This window comes from Aulostomus chinensis, chromosome 11, assembly GCF_037954235.1.
Source record: "Aulostomus chinensis isolate RoL2024-O1b breed Wild chromosome 11, RoL_Achi_v1.0, whole genome shotgun sequence".
Taxonomy (NCBI): Eukaryota; Metazoa; Chordata; class Actinopteri; order Syngnathiformes; family Aulostomidae; genus Aulostomus; species Aulostomus chinensis.
The window spans coordinates 18617232-18634902 of NC_141330.1; the positions used below are offsets into that span (position 1 = coordinate 18617232).

General features: G+C 43.7%; 1 protein-coding gene across 5 annotated transcripts in view; it reads left to right on the plus strand.

The window, feature by feature from the left end:
• macf1b (microtubule actin crosslinking factor 1b) overlaps positions 1–17671 on the plus strand; it is a 39830-nt gene that overhangs the window by 13982 nt on the left and 8177 nt on the right. For 3 of the 5 annotated variants that reach the window (XM_086218948.1, XM_086218949.1, XM_086218952.1), the window contains exons 1-20: positions 5023–5370; positions 8061–8758; positions 8958–9014; positions 9126–9296; positions 10188–10354; positions 10446–10605; positions 10709–10793; positions 11602–11846; positions 12129–12248; positions 12381–12488; positions 12568–12786; positions 13073–13276; positions 13381–13612; positions 13688–13914; positions 13996–14118; positions 14196–14297; positions 14683–14784; positions 15119–15283; positions 15404–15559; positions 16152–16349. In XM_086218948.1, the coding sequence (XP_086075074.1) occupies positions 8141–8758; positions 8958–9014; positions 9126–9296; positions 10188–10354; positions 10446–10605; positions 10709–10793; positions 11602–11846; positions 12129–12248; positions 12381–12488; positions 12568–12786; positions 13073–13276; positions 13381–13612; positions 13688–13914; positions 13996–14118; positions 14196–14297; positions 14683–14784; positions 15119–15283; positions 15404–15559; positions 16152–16349 (3459 nt within the window). In that variant the 5' untranslated portion in view covers positions 5023–5370; positions 8061–8140. Of the gene's footprint in view, positions 1–5022; positions 5371–8060; positions 8759–8957; positions 9015–9125; positions 9297–10187; positions 10355–10445; positions 10606–10708; positions 10794–11601; positions 11847–12128; positions 12249–12380; positions 12489–12567; positions 12787–13072; positions 13277–13380; positions 13613–13687; positions 13915–13995; positions 14119–14195; positions 14298–14682; positions 14785–15118; positions 15284–15403; positions 15560–16151; positions 16350–17671 lie in introns of those variants that run through there. The other 2 variants (XM_086218950.1, XM_086218951.1) reach the window with 2 other exon arrangements.

A 17671-nucleotide genomic window follows, 5' to 3' on the forward strand; every position in this document is an offset into this window, starting at 1 on the left:
GCAAATTCACCTAACGAATCAAAAACTCAATTCCACCATCATGTTAATGTTCTTGTCTGCACCTCCTCCACTGATGAGGAGGTGCTGGATAATGGTGCTCTGTCTTAAAGGTCTCTGGTTTCCCTGAGCCTGCAGCAGATGCTGCATCCCAACTAAGCCTTGTACTCACAACTTACAAACAGGCCTGACGGGGCCCAGAGAGAGGGGTCACAGATCACCGCCTATTATCTAATCCTCTCTGTTTCTGACAGCCAGCAAATAACATCCTGACTTTCTGATGTTGTCATAGCCTTGAGAGAAGAGGGGGTTTGTTTTCAGTGCTATGAATCACCTACAACGCAAATAAATCATAAAATAAGCTTAAATCAAATTAAGTAAACTGAAAGTAAGGTTAAATCTTACTTCACGCCGATTTTTTTCCTCTTGTCCAGCGTGTCAAATTGATTTTCTTCCTGTGGCACTTAAAGTAATCTGTCCCAGAAGAGATGTTTCGATTCACACACTCCTCCAGGATTAATAGCAACATGCGGCCTCTTCTTTTATGGCCTGTGTCTTCTCTTGCTCAGAGGGAAATGTGGACTGTGTACCTCTTCTTGTGAACAGTTGAAAGAAAGATGGAGCTGATGTGGCTGAACTCTTACTATCTCCAAGCAGCTAAATCGTCCTCTCACCCACGGCTGTGATTTCCAGTATCCAAGCAGCCCAGCAGGGCCCAGAGAACCCACTGGGGAAACCCATCAGCCTTTCATCCACTATTCTTGGAAGCAAACTCTTTCGGTGATAAATGACAGTGAGCAAAATGACCCTTAGAAGGAACTCTCCTTTTTTTTCGTGGCTCTTGAAGAGGGCTAATTACCATCTTCTGTGGAGACGCCATTGAGCTCTTATTTAATTTGAAGGCAGCAGAGAGGTTGAGATAGTGGAGGAGGGGGAAAACAAGCCCACAAAATGTATCTTTTTGTCTTGGGTCCTCTGGCACATGGGAACTGTGATCCAATTTTGGCTCCCATTGGCTGTTTATTTGAAAATACATTAATTTGGGGGATGGATTCATTCCATCTCCCAACCTGAGTCCTGTTCATTATCACATCAGATTATCATGCTGAAGGGAGAAGGGGTGATTAAAGATCTCACCAGCTACCAAATTTGCCAGCACACAAACGTCCCGTACACAGTGTAAGAAAACAGAGACAACTTGTTTTTCCGGGGGGGGGGGGGGGGGGGGGTAAAAATTTTTGAATTTTATTCATTTTTTTAATTGCACTTATGTCTAATAGTAAAAAAAAATCTGAATATGTTTCTCAAATGTTCCGTCGTTTTTCTTTGAGTCTCGAATCAGTCGTCACATTTCTGATGTGTCGTGAATTTCACCCTTAATGCAGCACCTTTCAAATAGATGAAAAGTTCCTGTCTGCAAAATTTAAGGGTGCATCCAAAAATTAGCCCTCACACTTGCAAAATAAGAGTGTTTGGTGGTTCACTTGATTTGCTAGGAACCGCAATGGAGAATCGTGAAAGCCATTTCAGAATTTGACACACACAATAACAGACAGTACAGCGGCTCAAGACTTCCCTGCTGGCCACCAGTTTTGCCCTAATTGCATCAGCGAATTACTCAGACCCATGCAACGTGCCGCTTCTTCAACCACATCGGCTCTTGCCTTTTGAAGGACTGCCCATTTTCTCCATGTGCATCTACAGTGAAATGGAGAGGAGAGATTTTTGGCAAAATCATTTAATTACTACCGAGCGGGCTGGACGATGCTGAAAGCTGGGATCAGGTGTCATGGTTTTACAACAGTGTCTTCCTGGCAAAGTGGTTCCTCATCATTGCCAGTTCCTTTCAGTGGGAGAGAGAGATTTAGAGAGAGGGGTGGGGGCTTACTTGCTCATTAAACAGGTGAAGACATCGGCTTCCAAAGAAAAGGCTATCCAGGATTTTCTGCATCATTTACAGCTTAATTGTCCTTGCTGTCGAATACACGATTCTCTTTTTTTTGTTTGAAGCCGCAGCAGGAATGTGAGATAAGTACAGAATATCTTTAGTGCTGTAATTAAATACAGGCAGAGAACTCTCGCATCAGCTCTTGAGTACTCGGGGGTTAAATAACTTGACCCCACGGAGGTCATTCTATTCAATTCACTCTCCCTCTCTCTCTCACCGGCCACTGTGACAGGCATTTTCAGTCCCCCTTTTTCCCTCTGCTTTTGTATTTTTCATCTCTATTTGCATAAACGAAAGCTAGACGAGGGTGTAGGGTCAGAAATGGGTCCGAAAGGCAGAATCGGATAACTGTGAAAACCAGAGGAAGCTTCGAAGCAGATTTAATAGTCTATTTAGGCAGCATGGAATGAAGATAGGCATGGAGGGAGGTTTTGAATACTGTTGAGTGAAATATTAATTTACAGTAATGACACATATCTTTACACAGGAATATCGCCAGGATTACTCAAATCAGATTTCCAATATTTTCTCAAATGATGTATTGGGGCGATCCGACGGATTCATTCAAACCTTCCGCTGGAGCTTCATCACATTTGCCCACACACAAACTACGACTTGTATCTTTATGGAATGTTGTACGTGAGCTGTTTTTGAACACAGTGGGATAAAGTTGATTATGTATTGATTCAATACATAATCCAAGGTTCAAGTTGCCTCCACAAGTAATAGTAATGTAAGATTGTGTGTAAGGGTTGAGTCTCTCTCTCTCTCACACACACACACACACACACACACACACACACAAAAACACACATCCTGTATGGCTTGAGGAGCATAGGCGCTAACACGACCATAACCATTTTGCTGGGGAAGTTGTGTTCTTCTTAATGTACAAAACAAAACCGTGACTTAAGAAAACACAAAACACACTGAACGTTGGGCTACTTGAACCGCTGTACTCTAACTAGAACCTAACTTGACCATGAAGTGATAAAAGTTGAAACTTTTAATACACTGAAAGACACACTGTAGGCATTTCCTGCAGAATACGCTGGATGAAGCTACATCATAGTAAACCAGATACTCCAGGACTCTGAATGTTTCATGTTGAATAAACTACTTTTGTAAGTGACAGTTCCACTCACACGTATCACAGAAGACGCTTAGAGGAATGAGTGACTCTGATTGTATGATATTTTGTGAAATGAATAAAGTGCAGTGGTCAGCACTGTGGTCTCACAACAAGAAGGTTCCAGGTTCAAGTCCCAGCTCCAGCACAGGATCTTTCTGTGTGAGTCTCCATGTTCTCCCTGTTCCTGTGTGGGTTCTCTCTGGTACTCCAGCTTCCTCCCACAGTCCAAAGACATCAAGAGGGGACGAGGCTGATTGATACTCTAAATTGACCGTAGGTGTGACTGTGAGTGTGAATGGTTGTCTGTCTATATGTGTTGGCACTGTGATGGACTGGCGACCTGTCCAGGGTGAACCCCACCTCTCGCCCGTAGCTGCTGGGATAGGCTCCAGCCCCCCACGACCCTTAAGAGGAATAAGAGGAAGAAAATGGATGGATGGAATGATGGATTTAGCAATGTGTGGATAAAGGATAAAGGGACATGAACATTCCTCCCACTTAGAACTGTTTTCGTCTGATTAAATTTGCTGTGATTTTGCAAAGGAAACGAGACGTCTATGTTCAAAGATCCTTATGAACAAGATGCTGATTGAAAAAGACAGGCAGTCAGACGCTTTCTCTCAAATGACCTTGTGGGTTAGGTAGGCGTGTGTGTATGTGTGTGTATATTAATTGGCAAGACGGAGTGAGAAAATGTGTGGGTGTGTGCACTGTACAAGCATGCATGCACTTGGTGGATCTGTTGACTGGTTCATTGTTTGGCTGGCTGGAGAAATACAGAAGGGACGGGATGAAAAGGGTGAGATTTGGGGCGTAAACAGTGTTTGGAAGTCACCTGTACACACGCTCCCGTTGGGTTTTTGGTACAACTGCACAACAATGCCCATCAAGATTAGTCCATTTTGAGTCTTTTCTGATTTATGAATAGACGGCTTAAAAAATTTTGCACAGCATTCATATTTTGGGGTTAAAACACCAGGGAATGCGATGCAGTCTTGCTCTAATGATGTTTGCCGACACTAATCTTGGTTCACTGCAATTCCAAGATAAATATTGTGACTTTTTGAAATGGGGCATGATAGAGTTTCACCATAGGGGTCCTTCCTTTGCTTTCTCGGGCCAAAAGTGGAGAAAAGACTTGTGTTATCTCCTTTTTGCTGTCCATTTTGTGTTTCCTCTCAGGCTCTTTGTTTATGGGCCGGAGCTGCGATTGCTGGAAGTGAGTTGAAAAGTAATCGGAGATGTTTTACAGTAATTAGTCGTCTTTGTTGCTGCTTTGGAGACTGCTGCACCAACTCTGAATGGTGAAGGGGGTACTCTGAGGGGGTTGGGGTGGATGTATGGGTGGGTAGCAGGGTGGGTGTGGGTCTCTTCTTTTGTAGCCTGCACTTCTCTCCCTCACCACCAAGAGAGGGAGAAACAGAGAGAGAGCGAGGAATGGGCTAAGGCAGCTGTCACTTAACATGTGAATGTTTCGAGGGCGGCCCAGGGATCTTTAGAAAACTCTTTTTTTGCCCCCTATACCCACCCCATTTTTCAAGCAGGAACAGCATGGAGTTTTAGAGCTGCAGTCAGACCCAGAGGAGGGGCTTTGTTGGATGAGAAGGGGGTGAGAGTGAGAGAAAAATCCTGGGGAAGGTAAAGGGGGCACTTTGCCGCCTCACTGCCTGGTACAGGAGCAACCTGAGCAGCAGCAGCAGCAGCAGCAGCAGCAGCACTGGTGAGAACGCCACCGCCTTGTCGTTCAATGGAACTGGCAGAATCTGACCTCCATGTATAAGCTCCTCTTGGCAGGGAACTGTGGGAGTTCAACTGAGCCGTTGGAATACATTGTCTCCATCTGGGTGCACTATCCCATCGGCGGCGTTAACAAGGAAGGAATTCCTCTATCACAGCTCCCACAACAAAGAAGAAAGGGAGAGGAGCAGAGCTGGTGGGAGGAGAAGAGAAGTGAAGTGAGGGGAGGGGAGGGGAGGGGTGTGCTGTGAGGGGAGAGGAGGACATTGTTTGCCTGTGACTGTGGGCAACGGAAAAGCATGAGTTATCAGGGCATGTGTGATTGTGTTTAGAAAGTGTGTTTGTATGTGAGCATGTGTGAGTGAGTGGACATGATTGAGTGTGCGTTGGAGGGAGCGTACATGTGTATGAGTGTGTGAGGAGCCCTTATTTTGGGATGTTGGAGCCAGGAGGCCATTCAAAGGATGCTCAAACAAAGCTTTTTTTTTTTTTCTTTCTCTCCTATTTGAATGGTGATTGAGGACTGGCTGGATTCCTTTACTCATGCTGCTGCAGGGTAAGTGTCGTAAACTCAAACCGCCAAAACTGCCACTAATAGAGGACCGGCTCAGGGAGAGTTTGTTTTTGGACTTTGGTGGCGAGGAAATGAACCAGGGAGCCATGTGACAGGGAAGCAGTAGTGGATGAGGGATTCAGAATAAGTCAATAAAATACAAATGCAACAAAATAATTCCTGTGGAAACACACCTGGGTGAATGGATTATATGAATGTAAGTATGTGTTGTTGTTGTTGTTGTTTTTTGTTTTTTTCAATTTAGCTTGACTGACCAATCCTGATTTAATGAATTTAAGTTCCCATGAACCTTTTCAGTAGCTACACTTAGTTGTGCTGCCTGTGTGGAAGTCTTTCTCAGAGATGGGTGACCTTGTACTACATCCACCCTAACATATTACTGGTCTCATGGGTGAACATGCAGCTGCCGACCTTGATTAGGGACCACTAACATGATTGCTACTTCAAGACTCCACTGAAGCGCAGTAGTGAAAACTATAATGGGGCTCTACTGTTGTGATTTATGATTATTGTCTTGCTACTAATTACAAAGGCACCCATGAGGGCTTTCTGGAATCATGTAAATGGGGCCATCATTTCAAAACCTAAGATCTTATTTTTATATATTATTCAGCTGTTGCTCAAAACAAATACAGATTTTAAAATTCTGTATTAATTCTTCCATATCACAGAGAAGCGTCGAAACTGCGATTGTACTCAAATTCATTAGCGAATGGACACGGCTCAAGTACCATAAATCACTTCGAGAGCAAGGAAGGGACTGGATTGGATTAAGTCAGACTTCTAAACAGGTTAAGTGATGGGATGGTTGGGTCATCCACATTATGACCTCAAAGGATGAGTGATTCTCTGGCTGCCTGCTTCTCTCTCTAGTACTGTATGAAGCTACTACAGAGACAGGGGTGTGTATCAGACTTAGGCTCCAGGGGTTTTTGGATTTGCTTTGATTGCAGAATAATGTAGGTCATAACAAAATGTTTCCCCAAGCAGGGGCCAAAGATATAGCATATTAGAATTGCCTCAAACTGTATGTTTAACATTATCACCTGAACGGTTCGGTTAAGAGGACATAAAAATTCATGATTTTCTTTTTGAAAGCATTTTCTCGTTAATGCAGCATGTGCTTTCTAATAACTCCGCTTATTACCCTGAGTGCTGGGAGATTACTGTCTAATTTAGCAAATGACCACACATGCAGTGCGGTAACCAGACCCGGCACACCCTCGCCCCTGAATTGTTAACCCATGTGGACACAGCCACAGACACTCTCTGTGGCCTCCTCGGGAGACCGCTGGGCAGTGATCTGAGCTAACTGGGTAATCATCGATCCAGGGGCTGGGGGCTTTGTCTGGGTACCACTCTCTGATCTGAGTTTGTACTCCCCTGTGGATTCCTTGACTGCATCATCTGCTCTACAGACACATGCATGATGTAGGTAATTACCAGCCCTAATGCACATGGAGGCATCGTATCAAACTAGGTCATTTTAGTCTCATTTAGTTAAAAGCTCAGCCATCTTGCCTGCAATTGGTTTCACATTTGCGAGACACAAACAAGATTTGATTCAAATGACATGTGGATAATGGCGATTTCAAAACAGTTCTATTTAGCTAAACGCTGTCTTTGCATCCAACCTCTGGCAAGATAAGGATATTGTAATTTAAAGGAAGATATAAAATGTAAATATGTCTCTTTTTACTGCATATACAGGTCAGAATCTTGTTTAAACACCCAGTCTCCCAATTTTCCTTTTATTGACCCATATTGTGCCCCCCACGAATATTTAGTCAGCAGGCACGACCTCAGGTGAACTCTAGAAGCCTGAAAAGACCTGCCTGAGAGGGAGGATCCGGCTTCAGCAGGGAGCTCCTGGTGGGCTCACCTTGGCTTCCCTCAACCAAGATAATTACATTCACCTTTAAACCTTCTGTCAAAACAATGAAGGCACAGAGCTGAGGGGGAAGCAGACAGACTGAAACGTTCGCTCTCCACGCTTCTTATGACACTTGTTTTGACATTGGTCATACATGATGTTGATGAAACAACCGTTGGATTAAAAATGAGCCTTCAGAAAAAAAAACTGTTATCCTGTAAGTTCCATTTTCGAGAAGTGTTTGTTTTAGCTTTATTTAGTACTACATCCTGTAGTACCCTCTCCCCAGTCCCCTTGCAACTCTTTATTGTCACCCCAGAGAAATGAGGCGATGTCTGCAATTTTATGGCTGTCATATTTGATCAGATCCTTAATGGGTTTCCCAGGACTGGTCCGGGCCGAGTAAGAGATAGAGCTGGCTTGGTGCCATCAGTTCTTCATGCCAGGAGCAACAGTGGGATCCTGGACAAGCTTGTCACATTGATTTCTAAGCCCTGTATATTTCTGTTGGTGATGCGAGATGGAGGGGAGCATGTGGGTATGTGGTCTAAGGGAAGACAAAGGAACAGGGTATATCGAGGCCAACTATCTCTGATGGAGTTCCCCATGGTTAAGAAAAAGGACGATGTTGGCACAGAAATTTTGCGGATTAAGAATGTGAGAGACTGGTTTCATTTGAACTCAGAGCAGTTCTCTTATGAGCAGTTACAATAATTTGCAACTTTAAGAACTGCTCAATTGCTGATTTGCTGTTTACACACTGATAAAACTGCATGATAACCTATTTGTCTTATTTTAGGTAGCTGAAGGAGAATCTGCATGCATGGCCGAGGGCTCTTACTTCACTTATTACCTCACTAGCCTCTGGGCTGAAGGATTATGGGTAACCTCATAAGCCGGCCCAGCTGCCTGGGCCAGAAGTCCAAGCATGTCAGGTCAGATGAGAATTTCCTGAAGGAGTGTTACCAGCGGAGAAGAGAGTGGCAGCCTCAGGACCAACATGGGGAGCCAACAAACAAGGACAGGGAGGTGGAGAAAGACAAAGAGGCACAGGAGACTGATTCTAGGAGAGAGGACAGAGCTCATACACCCATTTCAGAAAAACCCCTCCGAAGCTCCCCTGCCTCCACTATCAGGAGCACCAGTACTTTGGATAATGCCTGGCACAGCACACCTTCTCCAATAAAAACCTCCCATAATGGGACGCTAACAAGGAGAGCGATGCCTCCGGAGTATGCCAGATCACCCCTGGCTCACCCTGACGTGAGCACTGCCGAAAGAAGGGCCAGCTTTCAGAAGAGAGACTCAAGAGAAGGTAGTCCCTGGTCCTGGAAGACTGTGGCATCACGTGAGGTGACGGAGGTCACAGAGGTCACAGAAACAATAGTGACAGAAATTGTGGAAGTAACAGAGTATCCAGCGGGAGAGAAGGGAGGGGAGCCCATTGTCACAAGAACAGTACGAGTCCTGAATGGGGTTGCAGAGGAACTTGCTGAGGTTGAGACAAACACAAAGTTTCACTCATTTCAAACCTCATCTGTCCTTCCATTCCATTACTTCCTTTTCTCACCTTAACTAACAATTTCTTTGTCTTTAAAAGCACTATTTGTTTATCTAAAACCAGTTGCGCATCTCAGGATCTAAAAGCTGCAATTGTTTCAACTGATGCAACATGAGGATGTTCTGTACTTTGCAGCTTCAAAGTGATGGACACTCAAGCTCAGATCAGGATTCCTGCTTGGATAAATGGAGGGTATCCTTAACTCTGTTATCCTTTTGTGTTACAACGATAAAACTGGTCATTCCTGTCTAAACTTTCTGGCTTATTTTATTGAATCCCACTTTCGATATGGTCTTTCTTAAGGGAACAAGATCTACTTTGGCGCTGCGGGATGTGTCAACAGATTCTGAAACATTTCTCCAAGGCCTGGAAGCGCTGCTCACATGGGTGTGTGAGATAGAGGAGCTCACAGCAAATCAGAAGCCACCATCTTCAGAGGTCAAAGTGGTGAAAGCGCAGCTTCAAGAGCAAAAGGTTTGTTTGTTATCGGCACTATCATGTCCCATTTCGAAAACATCTGTGAATGGAGGAGTGCACCTACAGAGCGATGCTGAGGCAAGGCAAGGCAAGGCAATTTTATTTGTATAGCCTGTTTTCACAAACAGTTTGTCTCAAAGGGCTTCACATGGCATCATAACAACATCCTCTGCCCTTAGACCCTCACATCGACTGAGGAAAAACTCCATAGAAAACCCTTTTAACAGGGAAAAATCTGAGAAACCTCAGGGTGAGCAACAGAGGAGGGATCCCTCACCCAGGACGGACAGACGTGCAGTAGATGTTGTTACAGACAAGAAAACAGTTTACAATACAAGGTCATCCATACTGAGGTCATGGATGACAGTCAACTGTTCCTTTTTTGAGATAAATTCTCTTTTATTCTTGGGGGAGTGGGTGTGGGTGGTGTTCAGAGCCACAATAAGCTTCAGTGTGTTTTTTTGTTTACTTTTCCTGAGGGTATAGAAAGTCTCTCACCTTTCAGCTGAGATCCCAGCCATTGTGAGCTTGTTGAATGAGCTTTAACCTACCTGGCTCTAAACAATGTAAGCTTGACACACGAGAAGGAGCTTCCTCCACACTGACACAAAATCCAAAAAGAAAGAAGAGAGCTTTGATAAATGTTAAATCCTACAGCAGGGAATGATTCTGCTCTGGAGTTATACCTTCACCTGTTCTATGGGAATGTTTAGAGCTTTGTGAAATGTCTATTAATGACGATGCAAAGATGTTAAAGCACATGCAAGCTTGCTCCATTTTAGAAGTCAGGATGCATTGACTCACTTTATCAGGGACCCTTTTTGAGATGAATCATTTTTTGTAAAAACCACTGTATGGTTTTAATTGAGCATGTTTTTTGTTTCATAGCTCTTGCAACGCCTCCTAACAGACCGAAGGCGCAGTATGGACACTATGATGCTGGAGGGTCCTCGGCTTGTGGAGGCCCACCCAGGAGAGGAGGGGGAGCAGGCAAAGGTCAAGCTGTCCACGCTCAAACAGAAGTGGGAGTCCTTGCAGCGGGAGGCAGAGCACAGGTCCTTAATTTCGACGACCAATGCCATACTACACTTAGTACATGAAACAAATTGCATCAACTGACCACTGAATATTTGTTGCTATTGTTAGGAGGGGAAATCTGGAGCTTATTCTACCCAGGGCCCAACTGTTCCAAGAAGGAGTAGACGGTCTGCAGCAGTGGCTCATGTCCGTGGAACAGACCCTGGCTGAATTACGTAATGCAGAAAGAGTGATGCTGCATCTCTCAGAGGCCACAGACAGGGCCAAGGTTGGAAATCTACCATGTATGGCTCCGTTGCATGTGTATAGTATGTGCATTGCGTATTGGAAGTAGAGAAATAAATTTGACATTTTTTTTAACTTTCTCTCAGGCTGTTGTTGAAGAGATACAAGTCAAAACCTCAGAGCTTGGAAAAATACAGAACGCAGGTCATGATCTAATGGAAGCCATCTCAGGTAATGAAACACATTTATAAATATCCACTAATGTGTATATTTTATTCATTAAGGTAAGACCATTTAGTTAAAACAGCGAAATCACCCAGTACCAATAGAAAGATAATAAAAAAATAAATAAATAAAATAAGCCTCAACAAATGGCTCAGTAGGTTTGGAAACCAGTTCTATTGTAACACTAGTAGTGGTTGGGACTCCCTACTGGTATTGTTTGTGGTTCTTAGTATTATTTAAGTTGTATAAAAGTGTCAGCGGGTTTATGCTTGAATACTCTTGGTCATTGTCTGCCATCTTTTGTGATACCGTTGTCATGTTTGGTCACTATAAATTGGTGAGGAAAGAATTATAATGCAGCCAGGAACTCTGCATTGACTCATGTTAAAAAACAAACAAACAAACTCTAAGCTAATGTCAACAACACATAAAAAACAAGTCTAATGTACTCTAAAAGCCTATCCAGTTAGCTACTTAATAACCCCAGGAAGTCACTAGGAAGCTTTCAATGGTTTACTTAAAGGTTTTATTGTTCATGAAAGGTACAGATTTGTCAGTGCTAGCTGCAGGTGTGCTGCTAAAGTTAGCCATCAATTTAGCATGAATAGGATCCTAATGACACCCCTGAGATTACGAAAGTACCCAACACCATTTGTCAAAACACCAGTCCAAATGTTACAAACATCTTGTGTGAATTCACTGATATTGAAAAACAGTGTTTGTCTCAAACACATTTTAAATACTATCAATTTCTATCTAAACAAATGCAGTGTCTTACCCAGTGATTTCTGATGTTGCTGTTGCACTGTTTCAGAGGAAGAGGCCCAGCAGGTACAGGAGAAGATGGATGTTCTGCGTATCCGTTGCTCAGTCTTGAGTCTGAGCAGTCTGGATGTGCTGCAGAGGCTGGAGCAGGCCCTCGAGGCCTCCAGTCGCTGCACCTCCAGCCAGGAGGACCTCCACCTGTGGCTGGGCCGCATTGAGAGGGAGCTCCTGGGGCTGGCAGGAGCGCAGACACACACTGGAGATGCAGTACTGTGTGCAGCTGAGAGACAAAGGGTAACAGTCCCATACAGTACTGACAGAGGTTTTCAGGTTGAATACACAGAAACACACAATCTGGCAAATGTAAAATCAGTGATGAAAGAGTGTATAAGTACATTTTTTTATGACCAGCCTTACAATAATAATAATCATCATAATACCTTTGAATATTTTAATAATGTATTGTATTCCACAAATATTGCTAAAATTTCAAATGCTATATAAGTGATTGGATGTTAGATTTCAGTTCACAGATGTTTAATAACTCATGCTATGCTGTGATACCTTATATTTTAGCTGGAGCAGGCGGTGGTGAAAGAGATGGCTTGGTTCAGAGATACAGCGCTAAGTCTTGAAAAGCTGAAAAGCATTCAACTGAATCCAGAGGTCATATCAGAACAACTTTACGAGCAAAAGGTCTGGACACTTTGCAATAAATATATATATATTCTCACTTTATATTCAAAAAAACATTGTGTTTGAACTGAATTTGAAATGTGACTTTTACGCAATGTTAATTTCTGGGTTTATATATGATCTCGTGGTTAGATCTTGGCTGTAGAGATCCTCCAACACAGGTTCAACATTGAGAAGATGGTGAAGATTGCTGAAATCTTGCTAACGTACAGCGATGAAGGAGAAACAGGCAATCTGCAGGCAGGTTCTTTCTTTGTTCCATTTTGCTGATAAACAAGTAGATCCTGTTCTGAATGTTCGCTCTCACCTCTCCGTGCAGACCCCAATCGAGGCCTTACAGGAACAATGCAACACCACCTCAGCCACTAATTCCCATGTGGTGCTGCAGCTTGAGCATGCTCAGTCTCTTCTACTCCAGTTCTCAGAGGGCTTTACCGAGGTTTCACCCTGGCTGGAGGAAACTCAAGCCCTTATTGGCCAGCTCTCCCTCAGCACCATTAGTTATGAAGCCTTTCGGGAACAACAGGACCTCTTACAGGTAGAAAAAACCTGTTCTTTCACATTAAAATGCCAGCTTTTCTCTTTTTGTTCACCATCCTTTTTTGTTCCGTTCAACAAAGCAGTCTTTTTATACATATTCCTTGGGGTGAAAGCTGTTCATGTTATCTACTTCCTGACTTGGTTAGCGTCAATCAGTGTACTACAAAGCCTTTTCTGTTTTCAGGTATGGTTCGTCACATTTGAGGACCCAGTTTAGAGATTAAACTCAAATCAGGTTCCTTCTGGTAAACCTCCACAAACATTTTTCTTTCTCTGATGTTAAGGGTCTGAGGGAGTCGATAGCAGAACACAGACCCTTGATAGCGCGCTTATGCTCCCTGGCAAAACGCTTGTCAGAGCTCAATCCCATTCAAGGTGATGAGTTTTGTCAGAAGGCTACAGAGGCGGAAGAGCAACATCGATCCATCAGAGACCGCGTCAGAGAGACTGCCAGTCTACTGGAAGAGTCCTTACCTCGATTCACACAGGTAGGAATAATGCCCAAAATGGTGTTTACTGTGGCTCTCTGTCAACATCAGGTTCAAGCTGCAGATGCACACAAGTATAGAAGTGAATCTTCTTACTCCTGTAGCTGAACGAGAGGATGATTCTCATCAGAGAGAGTCTGGACCGCCTCCGCAGTCGCATCCAGGCTCCCACCTCCCTTCAAGGTCTCACACCGAGGATCCAGGAGCAGCTGCAGGACAACAAGCACACCCTGGCTGAGCTGTCCAAGTTGGAACTAGGCCTTAGCAGTGTCAAGACTCAGGCGGACGAGCTGCTGGCTAACACGCAGGCAGCTGGGGATGGATCCATCGGCACAGGTGATTTACAATCAGTTACAAGAAGCTATGCTAGTAGCAGTTAACAGATTCTCAACAATATCGTTGTGATTCTAGCAATCCAGGAGCAGGTGTCCAGCCTGTCCCAGCTGTGGGATGAGACACATACTCAGGCCCAAGAGAGAGAAAGCTGGCTGCTCAAACTCTTGGATCTAGCCATGAAATTTTGGAGTGATGTCAGTGACGTCACAGCTGCTCTCAATGATGCTCAGCAAGCAGTCCTGGATCTCAACGCCAGTCGGACGGACTCTGAAACAATCCGGCAGAGTCTGGAAACCATGCAGGTTCGTCTGGAGGCTGAAACCCACATTGCTGCAAATATTTGCTGTGACACCTTTAACCTTTTTCATTCCTTCGCCTTCTAGACTCTCAGGGAGGACATTGACTGTTTACAGGGAGATCTGGACACTCTTGGCGTTTTGGGAATGGACCTGATGTCTGCGTGTGGGGACACAGACAAACCAGATGTCACAAAGAGCCTAGATGAAGTGAGCAAAGAAAACTGAAATAAACTCAAATGTTGTGCTGCCTGAATCAAATGATAACATCTTTTGTCTTATTGCAGCTCTACTGTACATGGAACAACTTGAGCAAACTGTGGAACGAATGTCACAAAAAGCTGGAGGAGTCCTTGCTGATGGCCTTACACTATCAAGACACTATGCAGGTGTGCTGGCACGTATTTGTGCATTCACTCACAAATGTTACGAGTTCATGTTTCAAATATGTTTCATATTTATACTTTTTTAAATTCTCTGGCAAACACACAACGGTTTAATGAGGTAACAGGGTTCCACAAGAGAAAACTAGACACAAAATTGAATGGGTTTGTCCTCGGCCCATGCTAGACCCTGCCATCGTTCCCTTGAAACTTGGCCTCACAGTTTTTGTGTAAACCTGCTAAAAGACAAACGGCTCCAATCACATGACCTCCAGCAGAGTTACACAAGTAGTTTGTGAGAGAATACTGTCCTCAGTGTAGCATTGACATGAACAAATCCTGCCTGAGTGAAGTGACTTTTATTTTTCGTCTTCTTTCCTTTCTCTAATAGGGCCTATTTGAGTGGTTGAAGTCCGCTGAATTGAGGTCTACGGAAGAGTTCATGGTTGGAACTGACCTGGAATCAGTTAAAGAGCAGCTACGGGATCTCAAGGTTTTACTCTGCCATGCATAATACTGCCACTGACATTTGACTTTGTGTCGTCATTTGAAACAAAGACAATCTACTTCGATAAATGTATTGTTTTTGTGTTATAAGATAGGCCAGTAACTCCAGTAATGAAGCGAATTGTATGGAACAAGGCATGTTTGCAGTTCTGTTTCATTTCATCTTATCTCGAGATAACAAGTTAATGTACCCGTTATCTAATTCATCTCATGAAAACAGCTTTTCTTGTCTCGACATAACAGAATGAACTAACATTTGATGGCCTTTCTCAGCTTCTGTGACACATCAGATATCTGTTCTTCATTTCCTTCTCTTTCAGGAGTTCAAGCGAGAACTTTATCAGAAGAAGATAGAGATAGAAAGCCAGAACCATCGCTTTGTGTGTCGTCTGTCTCCGGGATCAGAACGTCCATGCTCAGTCTCGCCGCTGTGTGACTTCAGACAGCGCTGGGACAACCTGGAGTCAGAGACAGTCAGCAGACAGGTGCGAATGTGGCGGCAGATACAATCGTGGAACATTAATGTCGAGGGAAGGATCTGTTCATTGATGCCCCCACTGATGCGATGTCACCTGACGGCTCTGTTGTGATTCCTCTGCTTGCAGCATCAGCTTGAGTGTGCTCTGCTGGGTCTGGGTCAGTTCCAAAACACACTGGATGAGCTGCAAACATGGCTCGCTCGGACTGCTGAACAACTGCAGAGAGGTCAGCCAATCAGCATTGACCTGCAGGCCTGTGAAATAGAGCTGGCCAAACACAAGGTGGGTTGTGGCAGAATAATAGAATCAGACAGTGATTAAACTGGAGTGGGCCGGGAGCTCCCTGTTGCTGCGAAATCCTTTTTAGTTAAAGCTCCTTTTTTGTGAGGAAAATGTTTTATGTTGTATTTTTTTTTTTTTTTTGACTGGAATATTATTCTAACTGTATGATGGAATTTATCTACACCAAATTTATTTGAGGAAATTAGCTTGACGCTCAAATGAGGGGTTAAACCCTTACCAAATGAAGCAGAGCCTTTGGACATACACTAATGTCTTGCTGGATGTCATTCATTCTCTTCAAGTTGATTATTAGACGATAGGAGATGAGTATAATGGATTCTTTTTTGAAGTAGAGAGGGTTGTGAATACGTGTTCTAAATTAAAGAGCCTGTTCAGACTCTGAGGGTATTAGAAAACAGTAAATCTTTAAACCATTGACTCTCTGCAGGACACTTAACCTTGAACTATTAGCGGGCTTCCATCTTCTGAAGGGGAATTATTTCTGTTGCGATGAACCTTAATGGTATAAATAGTACGCACTGTTGGAATTAAATGCCTTGAACAACCTTCCACTGCTTCTCTCCTCTCAAAGGTCTTGCGAAATGATGTCATGTCCCATGTTCGCACGATGGAATCCCTGAACCGGGCAGGCAGGGGGCTGCTGGAGGTTGGGTCCGGGGACAGCCCGCATGGTCTGCAATCTAGACTTGAGCAGCTCAATGAAAGCTGGGAGTTTGTCCGCTGTGAGACGGAACGTAGTCAACTGGAATTAGAGAACAGACTTAGTCAGGTACCTTTTTTCAAAACTCTTCTTCCATTTTTTTCTTAATTAATTCAAACTGAAGTGGAGAAAACTCCATCAAGACCTTAGACTGTTCACACACCTCTTGATATGTTTACACTGAGTCAGTTTCATGTCATTCGTAGCATCAACTCATTTCCCCGAGGCATTTATGAAAATAGCACTAAGGACTGTGATTAAGGTGTTGGTCCATGTCTGACATCCCAAAAGTGTTCCAGTCAGGTCAAGGGTTGGACTTCATAGCTCAGGCGTTTCAGGCAGTGACCAAAGAGCCAGGTGGTTTTGGAGTGGTTGGATGCTACTTTGAAATCCATGCTGAGCATACTCTCATGAGGTTCAGGGAGACTGGGGGGGTTACATCTAATGAGGAAGGGTATTTTGGATTCAGTCAAAATGAGCATGTCTTTGGATGTCAGGCTCAACCCCATCTTTTTGCTGGAAGGAACTCTATTGGTTGAAGATACTGGCTTTCCAGTAAAACAAGATCCAGCGCACATGTGGAGTTGCTGGTGTTAACTTATAAAGAACTAAAATAAAGGTTTGTGAGCACCAAAAGGCCTGATGTCACTGGTTTGATTCAGAAGATCAACTATTAATTTTGTTGCTTGTCACTGGGTCTCTCTACATGGTTTGGGGTCCTGTTCATTTTGAACTGTTTGCTATGAGTACCATTTGTTCTTAATGTGTATTTTAGCGGGAGCTTTTATAATGAGTCAACAAATGGATTAAACTGTGGTTTTCAAGATGGAAGGTGTTAGGATCTGAGAGAGTTTCACTTGTGGCTTAACAGCCTGCAGACAAAGGACCTTTAGTTATTTCTTTTATTTGAGGCAGTTTTCCTCTTTGTTTCCCCACCTGATTTTCATTTGCGTTCTGAGTTTGCATTTATCTGAATGTATTATTTGTTCAGCTGTGCTGTAGTTTCTGTTCCTATCTGCGTAATATGGCACCCCCTTGTGGCATTTGTAAAGATGACAGTGCAGTTGTGGGGACCTCTCCACTCTCGTAGAGTGAAAGCAAACTGATGGATTAAAAATGGACAATAACATTTTGGTGTTCACAACATGTTGTTTTAAATGCCTTTTGTCTGCGTTCCACTGTCTCTGTCTTTTTGTTGTTGTTTTCTTACTTTGCTCCTCCAAAGTTTGCCTGCACATGTGCCATTTGTGAAAAGTACTCAGAATTGTGCATGTTTCTCCTCACCCTGACGGAGGATCTAACGACAGAGGTTGTCGCATTATGTACAGATTGCAAGGCTCCTTCAGGCAAACATGGATGAACATGATTTAAAATCTATTAAATAATGGCCT